Source organism: Macaca thibetana, chromosome 19, assembly GCF_024542745.1.
Source record: "Macaca thibetana thibetana isolate TM-01 chromosome 19, ASM2454274v1, whole genome shotgun sequence".
In the NCBI taxonomy this organism is placed as follows: Eukaryota; Metazoa; Chordata; class Mammalia; order Primates; family Cercopithecidae; genus Macaca; species Macaca thibetana.
This window is the reverse complement of record NC_065596.1, coordinates 34,048,724-34,062,065: the sequence shown is the minus strand read 5'-3', so window position 1 is coordinate 34,062,065 and position 13,342 is coordinate 34,048,724. Positions and strand designations below refer to the sequence as shown.

Genomic DNA, 13,342 nt, shown 5'->3' with positions numbered 1-13,342 from the left:
GCTCTGCCGCCCAGGCTGGAGTGCAGTGGCGTGATCTTGGCTCACTGCAAGCTCCGCCTCCCGGGTTCACGCCATTCTCCTGCCTCAGCCTCCTGAGTAGCTGGGACTACAGGCGCCCGCCACCTCGCCCGGCTAGTTTTTTTGTATTTTTTAGTAGAGACGGGGTTTCACCGTGTCAGCCAGGATGGTCTCGATCTCCTGACCTCGTGATCCACCCGTCTCGGCCTCCCAAAGTGCTGGGATTACAGGCTTGAGCCACCGCGCCCGGCCTAAAAATTCTTTAAAAATTATTTTTATTTTTATTTTTTGAGAGGGAGTCTTGCTCTGTTACCCAGGCTGGAGTGCAGTGGTGTGATCTCGGTTCATTGCAACCTCCACCTCCAGGGTTCAAGCAGTTCTCCTGCCTCAGCCTCCCAAGCAGCTGGGATTACAGGCACGGCCACCATGCCCAGCTTTTTGAGACTTGCTGTGTTGCCCAGGCTGGACTGCAGTGGCATGATCTTGGCTCACTGCAGCCTCTGCCTCCCAGGTCCCAGTGATTCTCCTGCCTCAGCCTCCTGGGTAGCTGGGATTACAGGCGCACAGCACCACACCGGCTAATTTTTGTATTTTTAGTAGAGATGGGTTTTCACCATGTTGGCCATGGTCTTGAAGTCCTGACTTCAGGTGATCCGCCCACCTCGGACTCCCAAAGTGTTGGGATTACAGGCGTGAGCCACCATGCCTGGCCTTAAACATTTTTTGATTATTAATCAAATTTATAACAACCAGAAGTCAAAATGCTATTGAGCCGGGTGCAGTGGCTCATGCCTGTAATCCACCCTCTTTGGGAGGCTGAGGTGGGTGAGTTGCTTTAGCCTAGGAGTTCAAGATCGGCTTGGGCAACATGGCGAAATCCCATCTCTACAAAAAAACACAATAATTAGCCGGGTGTCGTGGTGTGCACCTGTGGTCCCTGCTACTCAGGGAGATGAGGCGGGAGAATCACTTGAGCCCAGGAGGTTGAGGCTGCAGTTAGTCATGATGGCGCCACTGCACTCCAGCCTGAGTGACAGAGTGAAAAAAAAAAATCTCATCTTAAAAAAAAAAAAAAAAAAAGGAAAGGAAACGCTATTAATAAAGACTTTATAAAGAGAAAGGAATAAAGAACAAACAGGAAACTAGATAGGTAGGGAAAAGGTCATATTTTATTTATTTATTTAGTTATGTATTTTTCTGAGACAGATTCTTGCTCTGTCGCCCAGGATGGAGTGCAGTGGCGTGATCTCAGCTCACTGCAATTTCTACCTCCCGGGTTCAAGTGATTCTCCTGCCTCAGCCTCCCAAGTAGCTGGAAATACAGGCATGTGCCACCACACCTGGTAAATTTTTGTATTTTCAGTAGAGGTGGGGTTTCATCATGTTGGCCAGGCTGGTCTTGAACTCCTATCCTTATGATCCGTCCGCCTTGGCCTCCCAAAGTTTTGTGATTACAGGAGTGAGTCACTGCACCCGGCCTTATTTTTCACTATTTTTGAGACAGAGTCTCGTTCTGTTGCCCAGGCTGCAGCACAATAGCGCGATCTTGGCTCACTGCAACCTTTGCTTCCCAGGTCCAAATGATTCTTCTGCACCAGGCTCTGGAGAAGCTGAGATTACAGACATGTGCCACCATGCCTGGCTAATTTTTATATTTTTAGTAGAGACAGGGTTTTACCATGTTGGCCAGGCTGGTCTCTAACTCCTGACCTCAAGTGATCCACCCACCTCAGCCTCCCAAAGTGCTGGGGATTACAGGCGTGAGCCACCGTGCCTGGCCGAGAAAAGGTCCTTTTTTAAGTTTCTGTAGGCATTATGCCTGGAGGCAAGCGGGACATGGCAGCTGGCAGGATGGAACCTGGGGACCAAAATTGTTAGATTTGATTCTAGCTCCTGCTCCCTCTGTCTGACCACACCACTTTGTGCCTCAGTATCCTCATCTCCAAAATAGACAATGATTGTGCCTATCTCATCTGCTTGTGAGAATCAAATGAAATGTACTTACACACACAGTGCTTAGAACAGTACATGGCACAGAGTAAGCATATATATATATATAAAAATATGTGTATATATGTGTGTCTCTGTATATATATAAAACATATATAAATTCCTATTTGTTTATTTATTGTTTTAGCCATGGGGTCTTGATCTGTTACCCAGCCTGGAGTACAGTGGTATGACTATAGCCTTTAACTCCTGGGCTCAAGTGATCCTCCTGCCTCAGTCTTCTGAGTAGCTGGGATTACAGGCAGTGTCACCATAGACGGCTTAGCTATCAATATCATTGTTGTTATTTTGCTAGAAGAAAAATAAGTTTCCAAAGATGTATACAAGATATTGTCATTCAATGTTTAACTCAAAGTTCAGGGATTGTAACTTTCAACCTCACTTCGGGTATGATACGTAAGACATGAAATACGCCCACTTTGGTTTTATACAAATTCTGTTTGTCTAATCTACTCTACTTCAAACATATAGGCTGCTTTACTAGAACAATTCAGGGCACTGTGTCCACATGTTTTCCCTAGATGTGGGTCCCTAGAGTACCACAGACCACCAATAGCAATTTGGGTATAAACATAACCTCATAGGACAAACTGGTTCCTTTGAAGATGGTCATGAAATAAACATCCCAGAATTCCAACGCATTCCACGGACATTAAGGAAGAGAGATGATTACAGGGGGAGTCGATGAAGGGGGGAAGGTAACCAATGGATGGGAGGGGAAGGTGTCTGATGCTCATGGCCACACCAGTACGGCTCAATACATTCCTTGGGAACAGGAAGAAGAAATTCAACTAGTTTCTTGAAAGATGGTCCTGAAATTCACAGTGGAGAGCGGATATTCCAGGAGGCAGTCTAAGTTATCTGAGGTGTGCAACTCACCCAGTGAGACCAAGTTACTGTAGTTCTCCAGCATCACATCCCAGTACAGGTCCCTCTGAGCGGAGTTCAGGCAGGCCCACTCCTCCTGAGAAAAGTCTATGGCTACGTCGGCGAATGTCACCAAACCCTGAAACAGAAACCCACATATGCATGATGAAATGAAAGGAAACAGCTTCCAGATGAAGGAGACAAGAGGCCCCCTCTGGGTAGGGTGAACACCTGTGACATGGGCAGGGGGCGGTAAGGACATCAGCGTAACTGTGACGGAAGCAGAATGGCTGCATGTCACTGAAGAGCTCTGCTGCTGCAGAGAAAATGGCTTGTACTGTGCAGAATCCTCAATTAGTCAAACCGGCCGGGAAGTGGATAAAACAATCCAAGCTTTCTTCTTGTTGACAAGCAGTGTCTGCTATATGTCTGCCTTATAAGTTCTCAACAAGTGTGGATTCCTACAGCATTTTTTCTTCTAAGGGGGAAGAAAAATCAAGATTTTTGTTTAAGATCTTTTATTTTAGAAAATAGGGTTTGCCGGGTGTGGTGGCTCACGCCTGTAATCCCAGCACACTGGGAGGCTGGGGCAGGTGGATCACCTGAGGTCGGGGGTTCGAGACCAGCCTGACCAACATGGAGAAACCTCATCTCTACTAAAAATACAAAATTAGCCAGGCGTGGCAGTGAGTGCCTGTAATCCCAGCTACTCAGGAGGCTGAGGCAGGAGAATTGCTTGAACCCGGGAGGCGGAGGTTGCGGTGAGCCGAGATTGTGCCACTGCACTCCAGCCTGGGCGACAAGAGCGAAACTCTATCCCAAGAAAAGAAAAAGAAAATAGGGTTTGCATGTTTGAATGTTTTCAAGCCTCAGGTTCATCATGCCAAACTACATTTTAAGCAGTGTTCCTTTTAAGCATTTAAAAAAATTCCCACACAGGTTAAGTCAGACTGTTCATTATAGTTATTCACTTAGGTTGACCAAAACACCTAAGGCTTTCTCCAATTCTGGGGTACGCAATCATCTCCTACTTCCATACTGGAAGATCTTCATGTTTCTTACCATTCCCAACCCAGTCTTTCCCCTGGGAAAGACTTTTTTTTGTATTTTTAGTAGAGATGGGGTTTCACCATGTTAGCCAGGATGGTCTCGAACTCCTGACCCTGTGATCCGCCTGCCTCAGCCTCCCAAAGTGCTGGGATTACAGGCGTGAGCCACCACGCCTGGCCCCCTGTTCCTGAATTAGAGGATAAGGATGTCAGATGATTTAGAATCATCTTGCAGTCTGAGAGATCCATTCAATAATAAAATTTACCCCCCAGCTTCCCCGGCAGGAACACGACCTCTGTTCAAAGGTCCTAATCACAGCCCCAACTCCTTCCAAAAGTCCCATCAAGCTTGGGATCTGAGCACATACTAAGACAGACCAGTGAATATGAGCGTCCCCTCTTATCTACGCAGAAAGCATGCTCAGTGGAGGATTCGTTTCTCACGTGGTCAAATGGGACCAACATATCTAACTCATCGAACCACGGACTTGACTTAAATATGTCCCTCAATGGACTTTGCTACTTCACTGCTCCAACATTACCCTGGCCCCAAAAGGGAGCAAATAGGAGATACTGAATCACGTGCTCTGTGATTTCCCCAAAAGGCAATGCGGAGTTATATGGCATTATCATTCACTGGAATAGAAAGAACTGGGAAATAGGTAATTATGAAGAGCTTGACTAGATAAAAGGCTTCAGATAATTCACAAGCAGATACAGCAAACGCAAATCTCACAGCTCAAGAAGGAAAGAGAAATACACACTTACCTGGGCCATTGTTTTAGAATTGAAGAACTGATCAGTCTTCTTGGGGTTTCCACTGAAGAAGACACAAACTCTGAGAGGCTAGAGCTAGGGGCGGAAAAAGAAAGATTAAAACCAGGTGCACCCGGGGTCCCCATATTCCCCAGGGATGTAATATGTAATATGACCTTTTGGCTCCTGTCTTGGCTTCCCAACACAAACACATAACCGTGACATATCTGGGAAAGGTTAAGAGTATCATGATCAGGCTGGGCGCGGTGGCTCACGCCTGTAATCCTAGCACTTTGGGAGGCCGAGGCGGGTGGATCACGAGGTCAGGAGATCGAGACCATCCTGGCTAACACGGTGAAACCCTGTCTCTACTAAAAATACAAAAAATTAGCCAGATGTGGTGGCGCACACCTGTAGTCCCAACTACTTGGGAGGCTGAGGCAGGGGAATAGCTTGAACCCGGGAGGCGGAGGTTGCAGTGAGCTGAGATTGCGCCACTGCACTCCAGCCTGGCGACAGAGCAAGACTCTGTCTCAAAAAAAAAAAAAAAAAAAAAAAGAGCATCATGGATCAAACCTAAACCAAGCTCTCAATGAAACCTCAGGAAACCTAGCTGCACACAGCAGAAGAGGCTTTACTTTTTTTTTTTTTTTTTTTTTTCCTCAAAGACAGGCCCAGACAATTTAACAGGAGGACTTCATTTCTGGCCAGCTCCCTATTGGGGACTGATGGGTGGGATGTAGTAAAGAATGTGGACTTGCCCAAAAAGTAGTCCGGCCTTTGCCCTCTGGTGCTGAAAGTTAATCAATATTACATCTAAGAGGAATGTCTTTGTTTCTGATGGGGGCTTGCTACGCCAGAAATACTAATCAAGTGATTCAGGGTAGGAGCTTTCGGTCATGCGGTACCAGCTGACCTGGAAACTGACATTAACCATGTAGACAATCAATCAACCAACCAGTCAATCATGTCTACATGCTGAAGCCCAATAAAAACTTCCAACATCAGAGCTTAGGTGAGCTTCTCTAGTTGGCGATAGTTGGCGCCTGTTGTCACACACCAAAGACAGCAGAGTAATGAGTCCTGACTCCACAGGGAAAGGACACCAGAAGCTCTGTGTCTGGAACTCTCCTGGACTTCAACTTATGTACTTCTTTTTTTTTTTTTGAGACAGAGTCTCGCTCTGTCACCCAGGCTGGAGTGCAGTGGCCGGATCTCAGCTCACTGCAAGCTCCGCCTCCCGGGTTTACGCCATTCTCCTGCCTCAGCCTCCCGAGTAGCTGGGACTGCAGGCGCCCGCCACCGCGCCCGGCTAGTTTTTTGTATTTTTTAGTAGAGACGGGGTTTCACCGTGTTAGCCAGGATGGTCTCGATCTCCTGACCTCGTGATCCGCCCGTCTTGGCCTCGTACTTCTTTTTTTTTTGAACAGATCTTGCTCTGTTGCCCAGGCTGGAGTGCAGTGCCATGATCTCGGCCCACCACAACCTCTGCCTCCCGGGTTCAAGTGATTCTCCTGCCTCAGCCTCCTGAGTAGCTGGGACTACAGGCACACGCCACCATGCCCAGCTATTTTTTGTATTTTTAGTAGAGACGGGGTTTCACCGTGTTGGCCAGGATGGTCTTGAACTCCTGACCTTGTGATCTGCCCGCCTTGGCCTCCCAAAGTGTTGGGATTACAGGCGTGAGCCACCGCGCCTGGCCACGTACTTCTTTCCTTGAGTGATGACAATCTGTATCCTTTCCTTGTAATAAACTGTAACCATAAGCATAACATCTTTCAGTGAATTCTGTGGGTACTTTTAGAGAATGTTTTTTTTTTTTAAGACAGGGTCTCACTCTCACCCAGGCTAGGGAGCAGTGGTACCATCTCAGCTCACTGCAGCCTTGACTTCCTGGGTTCAAGCAATCCTCCCACCTCAGCCTCCCGAGCAGCTGGGATTACAGGTTGCACCGCACCAGTGCACTTGGCTAATTTTGTTTGCTTTTTTTTTTTTTGTAGAGATTGGGTCTCACTGTATTTCCCAGGCGGGTCTTGAACTCCTGGCCTCAAGTGATCTTCCCACCTTAGCTTCCCAAGGTGCTGGGATTATAGGCATGAGCCACCATGCCTGGCTCTAGTGAACTGTTCAACCTGAGGGTGGTTTGGGGAATCTCCCCAACCTCGCAGTGGTGTCAGAAGTGACGGCGGTTTTCTATCAGACTGTGCCCATGAGCCTCATCGATCAGCTAACACTGGACGGGGGGATTGTGCTCTAGGATCTGAGAGTGGGTGTTTAAGAGTATTTAGTCTCTCTCTGAGCCCACCCTGGTCCCTCCAGACAAGCTTCCAGGGTGAAGAGGGGCTGTATTCTCCAAACTTGGACCTCTTCTGGCCTCTAGATTGGGTGATGTTACTCAAAACATGGCAGGTGGACAAGGAACTGCTCAGGCAATATACCCAACTTTTTTTTTTTTTTTTTTTTTTTGTATACCAGAGGTGATATCTGAGAGCACTTCTGGGTCCAGAAAAGCTGACAGCGTAATTACACACAGAATATCCAAGTAAAATAGTAAATGGTTACTGAATGTTAAGTTAGAAAAACTATTTAAAGACATGAGAGATATTTCAGACATACTCTTAGTAGAAAAGTTAGGTTACCAAAACAGAATGACACAGTAACATTTGTAAAATGCCATATATAAAAACACACACATGCATCTGTCTATATATACACATATGCACACATGTATATATATGGAGAGAGAGGGAGAGGAGGAGAGAGGGAAGGAGGGAATGCAGACACATACACGCTGACAAACCAACCGTAAGATATCAGTAGAAAAATATAAAAAATAGAGATATAAAAACAGAGAAATAGAAAGCAGAGAAACAGAAAGGAAAAGCTGGGAAGTTCTACGACCCCAATGCAGAACAGTTAACAGAGTGAACTGGAAACTGCTATCGTTCGGCCTGCTCACAACACCGGCCCGTGGCGTCTGAAAACCAGATCCGAGTGTTCGCGCTCTTCTTTCACGTGTAAGAGTGGCTCGCTGCACCTAAACTGAGCCTGGTTTCCTGCTAACCTGTCCTGTGCAACCTCTCCCTCTGCTGATTTTGCTTTGTATCCCTTCAGTGGAATAAATCAGTAGAGACGACGAAGTGGTTTACACGGAACCCCTGGTTTCCTCTGGGAGTTCAGAAGATTCAGATTGTGCGAGGCAGTGTGTGCATGAACCTTGATCAAAACCTTTCGCTACCATACAAAAATTAGCTGGGCATGGTGGCGGGCGCCTATAATCCCAGCTACTTGGGAGGCCGAGGCAGGAGAATCGCTTGGACCCAGGGGGCAGAGGTTGCAGTGAGCCGAGATCACGCCACTTCACTCCAGCCTGGGCGAAAGAGCAAAACTCCGACTCAAAACCAAATCAAACCAAACCAAACCTTGCACCAACGGACTCTGGTGCGCTTCCCTGGTTGACAACATGGAACAGGTGTTGTCACAATGCGATGCTGGATGAGCCAGGCACATCCGGTGTGATGTCCCTGGGAGAGGACTGAGGAAGGGGGAGCCTGGTTTCCTGCTAACCTGTCCTAGGCAACCTCTCCCTCAGCTGATTTTGCTTTGTATCCCTTCGCTGGAATAAATCAGCCACGAGTAGATCTAGATGGTGGGTCCTGTGAGTCCATCTAGAGAAACAAGGAACCTGGTGGTGGTCTTGACAACTCCTGACACACCCTGAGATCCTGAGTTTCTTAAGTGCACCTATGTGTTGCAACAACAGGCATGCATTCCCTTATCATACACAAATGTGTATTGATTTGAAATGCAGTCAGAGGCGATTAGACTCTCAAAAGACAAAGAAGGTTTCTTTTTTTTCTTAAAAAGTCTACTCCTCGGCCGGGCGCGGTGGCTCACGCCTGTAATCCCAGCGCTTTGGGAGGCCGAGGCGGGCGGATCACAAGGTCAGGAGATCGAGACCACGGTGAAACCCCGTCTCTACTAAAAATACAAAAAATTAGCCGGGCGCGGTTGTGGGCGCCTGTAGTCCCAGCTACTCGGGAGGCTGAGGCAGGAGAATGGCGTGAACCCGGGAGGCGGAGCTTGCAGTGAGCCGAGATCGCGCCACTGCACTCCAGCCTGGGCGACAGAGCGAGACTCCGTCTCAAAAAAAAAAAAAAAAAAAAAAAAAGTCTACTCCTAGCCAGGCACGGTGGCCTGTAATCCCAGCACTTTGGGAGGCTGAGGCGGACGGATTACTTGAGGTCAGGAGTTTGAGACCAGCCTGGCCAACATGGCGAAACCCCATCTCTACGAGAAAAATGCAAACATTAGCTGGGTGTGCTGGTGCGTGCCTGTAATTCCAGCTACTCAGGAAGCTGAGGCGCAAGAATTGCTTGAATCTAGGAGGTGGGGTTTGCAGTGAGCCCAGATCACGCCACTGTACTCTGGCCTGGGTAACAGAGTGAGACTCTGTCTCAGAAATAAAAATAAAAATAAAAATAAAAAAGGATAAAGGACAAAAAAAGGCCAGACGTAGGGGTTCACGCATGTAATGCCAACACTGCACTTTGTGGGGCCAAGGTGGGAGGACTGCTGGAAGCCAGGAGTCTGAGACCAGCCTAGGCAACACAGCAAGACCCCATCTCTACAAAAAATTAAAGAAGGAAAAAAATGACATAAAGTATAAAGCCTAGAAAACAAATTCCATTTATCCCAACAAAGAGTCAGTATATTCAGAATTATCTGGTCGTGAATTATCAGGGGCTGTCCTCAGAATGATGTCCTCTTCCTGGCACCTCTCTGAGTGTGTGACCTGGAATTCTCCGCCGGCCTTGACCGCAGGCTGCCTTGAGCTTTTTCTATTTAGTTTCCCTTGCTGGATTATCAACGCTGTACAGGCAGCAGCTGAGTCCACTGAATCAGACTCTCATTCCAAGTACTACCAGCCACAGCATGTGGCTTATCGCAGGCACTGAACAAATGTCTAATTTTGACTCAAAATTCCACATTCTAGAACTTATGACAAGGAAATAGCTATAGTAGTATATGAACGCATGCCTAAGAATGTTAAAAAAAATAAGCTTTTTTCTAGGAAAGACTGTCTTTTAAACTGAGATAAATGTAGACACACGTAGTTATAAGAAATAATAGAGAGTGGTCTTTTGTACCCTTGACCTGATTTATACCAACTGTGACACCCTGCAGAAAAACAGTAAAATATCACAACCAGGACAATGATAACCCATGGATCTTCTCCAGATTTTCCAGCAGATAATGTTTAAAAAGGAAAACAATTGAAATATCTCATGGTAGAGAACACATACATAAATAATGTTATATAATGATACGGAATACATTTACTAATGATATTGACGCACATTAATTGAGAAAAAATTTATGATGAAATACCAAGGGAAGAAGGTAGATTTAAAAAATTATGTATAGTCCGAGCGCAGTGGCTCACATGGTAGCTCACGCCTGTAATCCCGAGGCGGGCGAATCACGAGGTCAAGAGATCGAGACCATCCTGGCCAACATAGTGAAACTCCATCTCTACTACAAATACAAAAATGAGCTGGGCACGGTGGCATGCACCTGTAGTCCCAGCTACTCGGGAGGCTGAGGCAGGAGAACTGCTTGAACCCGGGAGGTGGAGGTTGCAGTAAGCCGAGGTCCCGCCATTGTACTCCAGCCTGGTGACATAGCAAGATTTCATCTCAAAAAAAAAAAACCCACAGAGCCTACATTTTTTTTTCTTTTTTCTTTTTTTTCTGAGACAGGGTCTGACTGTTGCCCAGGCTGCAGTACAGTGACTGTTCACAGGTACCATCCCACTACTGATCAGCACAGGAGTTTTGACCTCCTCTATTTCTGACCTGGGCTGGTTCATCCAAGCCTGTGTTCTTAATTTCACCAAAACATCTCTTTCCACATTATATGTACCTTGTTTTATTTTATTTATTTATTTTTATTTTATTTTATTTTTTGAGATGGAGTCTTGCTCTGTTGCCAAGGCTGGAGTACAGTGGCGCGATCTCAGCTCACTGCAGTCTCCACCTCCCAAGTCCCAGCGATTCTCCTGCTCAGCCTCCCAAGAAGCTGGGATTACAGGCATGTGCCACCATGCCCGGCTAATTTTGTATTTTTAGTAGAGACGGGGTTTTGCCATGTTGGCCAGGCTGGTCTTGGAACTCCTGACCTCAAGTGATCCACTCGCCTTGGCCTCCCAAAGTGCTGGGATTACAGGTGTGAGCCACTGCGCCCAGCGTGAATCTTGTGTTCTATGTGAAATGGAAGATACACGTGAACTTTTTTTTTTCTTTTTTTTTTGAGACAGAGTCTCGCTCTGTCGCCCAGGCTGGAGTGCAGTGGCCGGATCTCAGCTCACTGCAAGCTCCGCCTCCCGGGTTCACGCCATTCTCCTGCCTCAGCCTCCCAAGTAGCTGGGACTACAGGCGCCCGCCATCTCGCCCGGCTAGGTTTTTTTTGTATTTTTAGTACAGACGGGGTTTCACCGTGTTAGCCAGGATGGTCTCGATCTCCTGACCTCGTGATCCGCCCGTCTTGGCCTCCCAAAGTGCTGGGATTACAGGCTTGAGCCACCGTGCCTGGCACATGTCAACATTTTTAACTATTGTCATCTTATCACCTTATTCTTTTTATCTTGCAAATGTTACTTATACAGTTTTTGTTACTTGTATCTATAACCTTGTTAATGTCATCTGGAAAGTCCATATTTGTAAGGCACCTGATGATTACTTAGAATTTATCAGTGATTACTGTCATGTTCTGGGAAAGAAACATTAAAATTCTAGAATCTCCAGTTATTTTATTTCTTGAGACAGAGGCTTGTTCTGTCACCTAGGCTGGAGTGCAGTGGCACAATCTAGGCTCACTGCAACCTCCACCTCCCAGGTTCAAGCGATTCTCCTGCCTCAGCCACCCAAGTACCTGGGATTACAGGTGTGCGCCACCATGCCTGCCGAATTTTTGTATTTTTTGTAGAGACGGGGTTTCACCATGTTGGCCAGGCTGGTTTTGAATTCCTGACCTCAAGTGATCTACCCACCTCGGCCTCCCAAAGTGCTGGGATTACAGGTGTAAGCCACTGCACCTGGCCTTCTAGTTTTTTTTTTTTTTTCTTTGAGATGGTCTCACTCTTTCACCCAGGCTGGAGGGCAGTGGTGGGATCACGGCTCATTGCAGCCTTAACCTCCTGGGCTGAAGGGATCCTCCCACTTCAGCTTCTTAAGTAGCTAGGACCACAGGCACACACCACCATGCCTGGCTTGTTTTTTAAATGTTTGGAGAGATGAGGTCTCACTATGTTGCTCAGGTTGGTCTCAAACTCCTGGCCTCAAGCAATCATTCTGCCTTAGAATCTAATTTTAAAGGCTGTCTTTCTTGATAATTTGCTGCTATAGATTAGATTTAAAACTAGATTTAAAGAGTCTCTGGTGTATTCACATGATTAATTAGCAAAATTCCATGCTCCAGAAAGAAAACACATCCATGCTTAAAGGCAAAAAGGAGGACTACAAACACTAATTACAAAAACGAGGACTAGAAACAGTAATTACCTCTGGATTATACAATTATGGGTAATTTAGAGAGTGTTCTCTAAAAGCTCCTCAGGGACCAATTTTTTTTTTTTCCCCAGCGAGCAGGCCTGCATTAATCCCATTATAATAGACTGAACAAGGCCAGGCGCAGTGGCTCACGCCTGTAATTGCAGCACTTTGGGAGGCCAAGACGGGCGGATCACGAGGTCAGGAGATTGAGACCATCCTGGCTAACATGGTGAAACCCCGTCTCTATTAAAAGATACAAAAAACTAGCCGGGCGAGGTGGCGGGCGCCTATAGTCCCAGCTACTTGGGAGGCTGAGGCAGGAGAATGGCGTGAACCCGGGAGGCGGAGCTTGCAGTGAGCTGAGATCGCGCCACTGCACTCCAGCCTGGGCCACAGAGCGAGACTCTGTCTCAAAAAAAAAAAAAAGGAAATTGAACGAGATAGTCCCAAATTAAAACAAAATACCAAACACAAACATAGTTATGGGGGAGCAGGCACACTGTAGTCATTTAGGAAACTCTGAAAGGATAGGCCTACCTCTCAAATGGGTGTATGTGTGTACATATGTTTTGAGACAGGGTCTCACGCTCTTGCCACTGGAGTACAGTGGCGTGAACACAGCTTACTGCAGCTTCGATCTCCTGGGTTCAAGAGATCCTCCCACCTCAGCCTCCCTAGTAGCTGGGACCACAGTTGCGCATTACCATGGCTGGCTAACTTTTGTATTTTTGTAGAGATGGGATCTTGCCATTTTATCCACCTCTCAAATGTGTCTCTATGGTAATTCCAGTACTTTCAAATATGTTACCTTGCATGGCAAAGGAAAATTAAGGTTGCAAATGGACTTAAAATTGCTAATCAGCTGGCTCCAAGATATGGAAGATTCTCTTATTAGAAGCAAGCGCAGGCTGGGCGCAGTGGTTCACACCTGTAATCCCAACACTCTGGGAGGCCGAGATGGGTGGATCACGAGGTCAGGAGATCGAGACCATCCTGGCTAACATGGTGAAACCCCGTCTCTACTAAAAATACAAAAAATTAGCTGGGCATGGTGGCGGGCGCCTGTAGTCCCAGCTACTCGGGAGGCTG

General features: G+C 46.9%; 1 protein-coding gene across 14 annotated transcripts in view; it reads right to left on the bottom strand.

The window, feature by feature from the left end:
- The window catches only part of ZNF331 (zinc finger protein 331), a 41,909-nt gene that overhangs the window by 6,399 nt on the left and 22,168 nt on the right, over nucleotides 1-13,342 (bottom strand). For all 14 annotated transcript variants that reach the window (XM_050771401.1, XM_050771399.1, XM_050771400.1 and 11 more), the window contains 2 exons: nucleotides 4,713-4,796; nucleotides 2,908-3,034 (listed from right to left, as the gene is read on the bottom strand). In XM_050771401.1, the coding sequence (XP_050627358.1) occupies nucleotides 2,908-3,034; nucleotides 4,713-4,721 (136 nt within the window). In that variant the 5' untranslated portion in view covers nucleotides 4,722-4,796. The remainder of the gene's footprint in view (nucleotides 1-2,907; nucleotides 3,035-4,712; nucleotides 4,797-13,342) is intronic.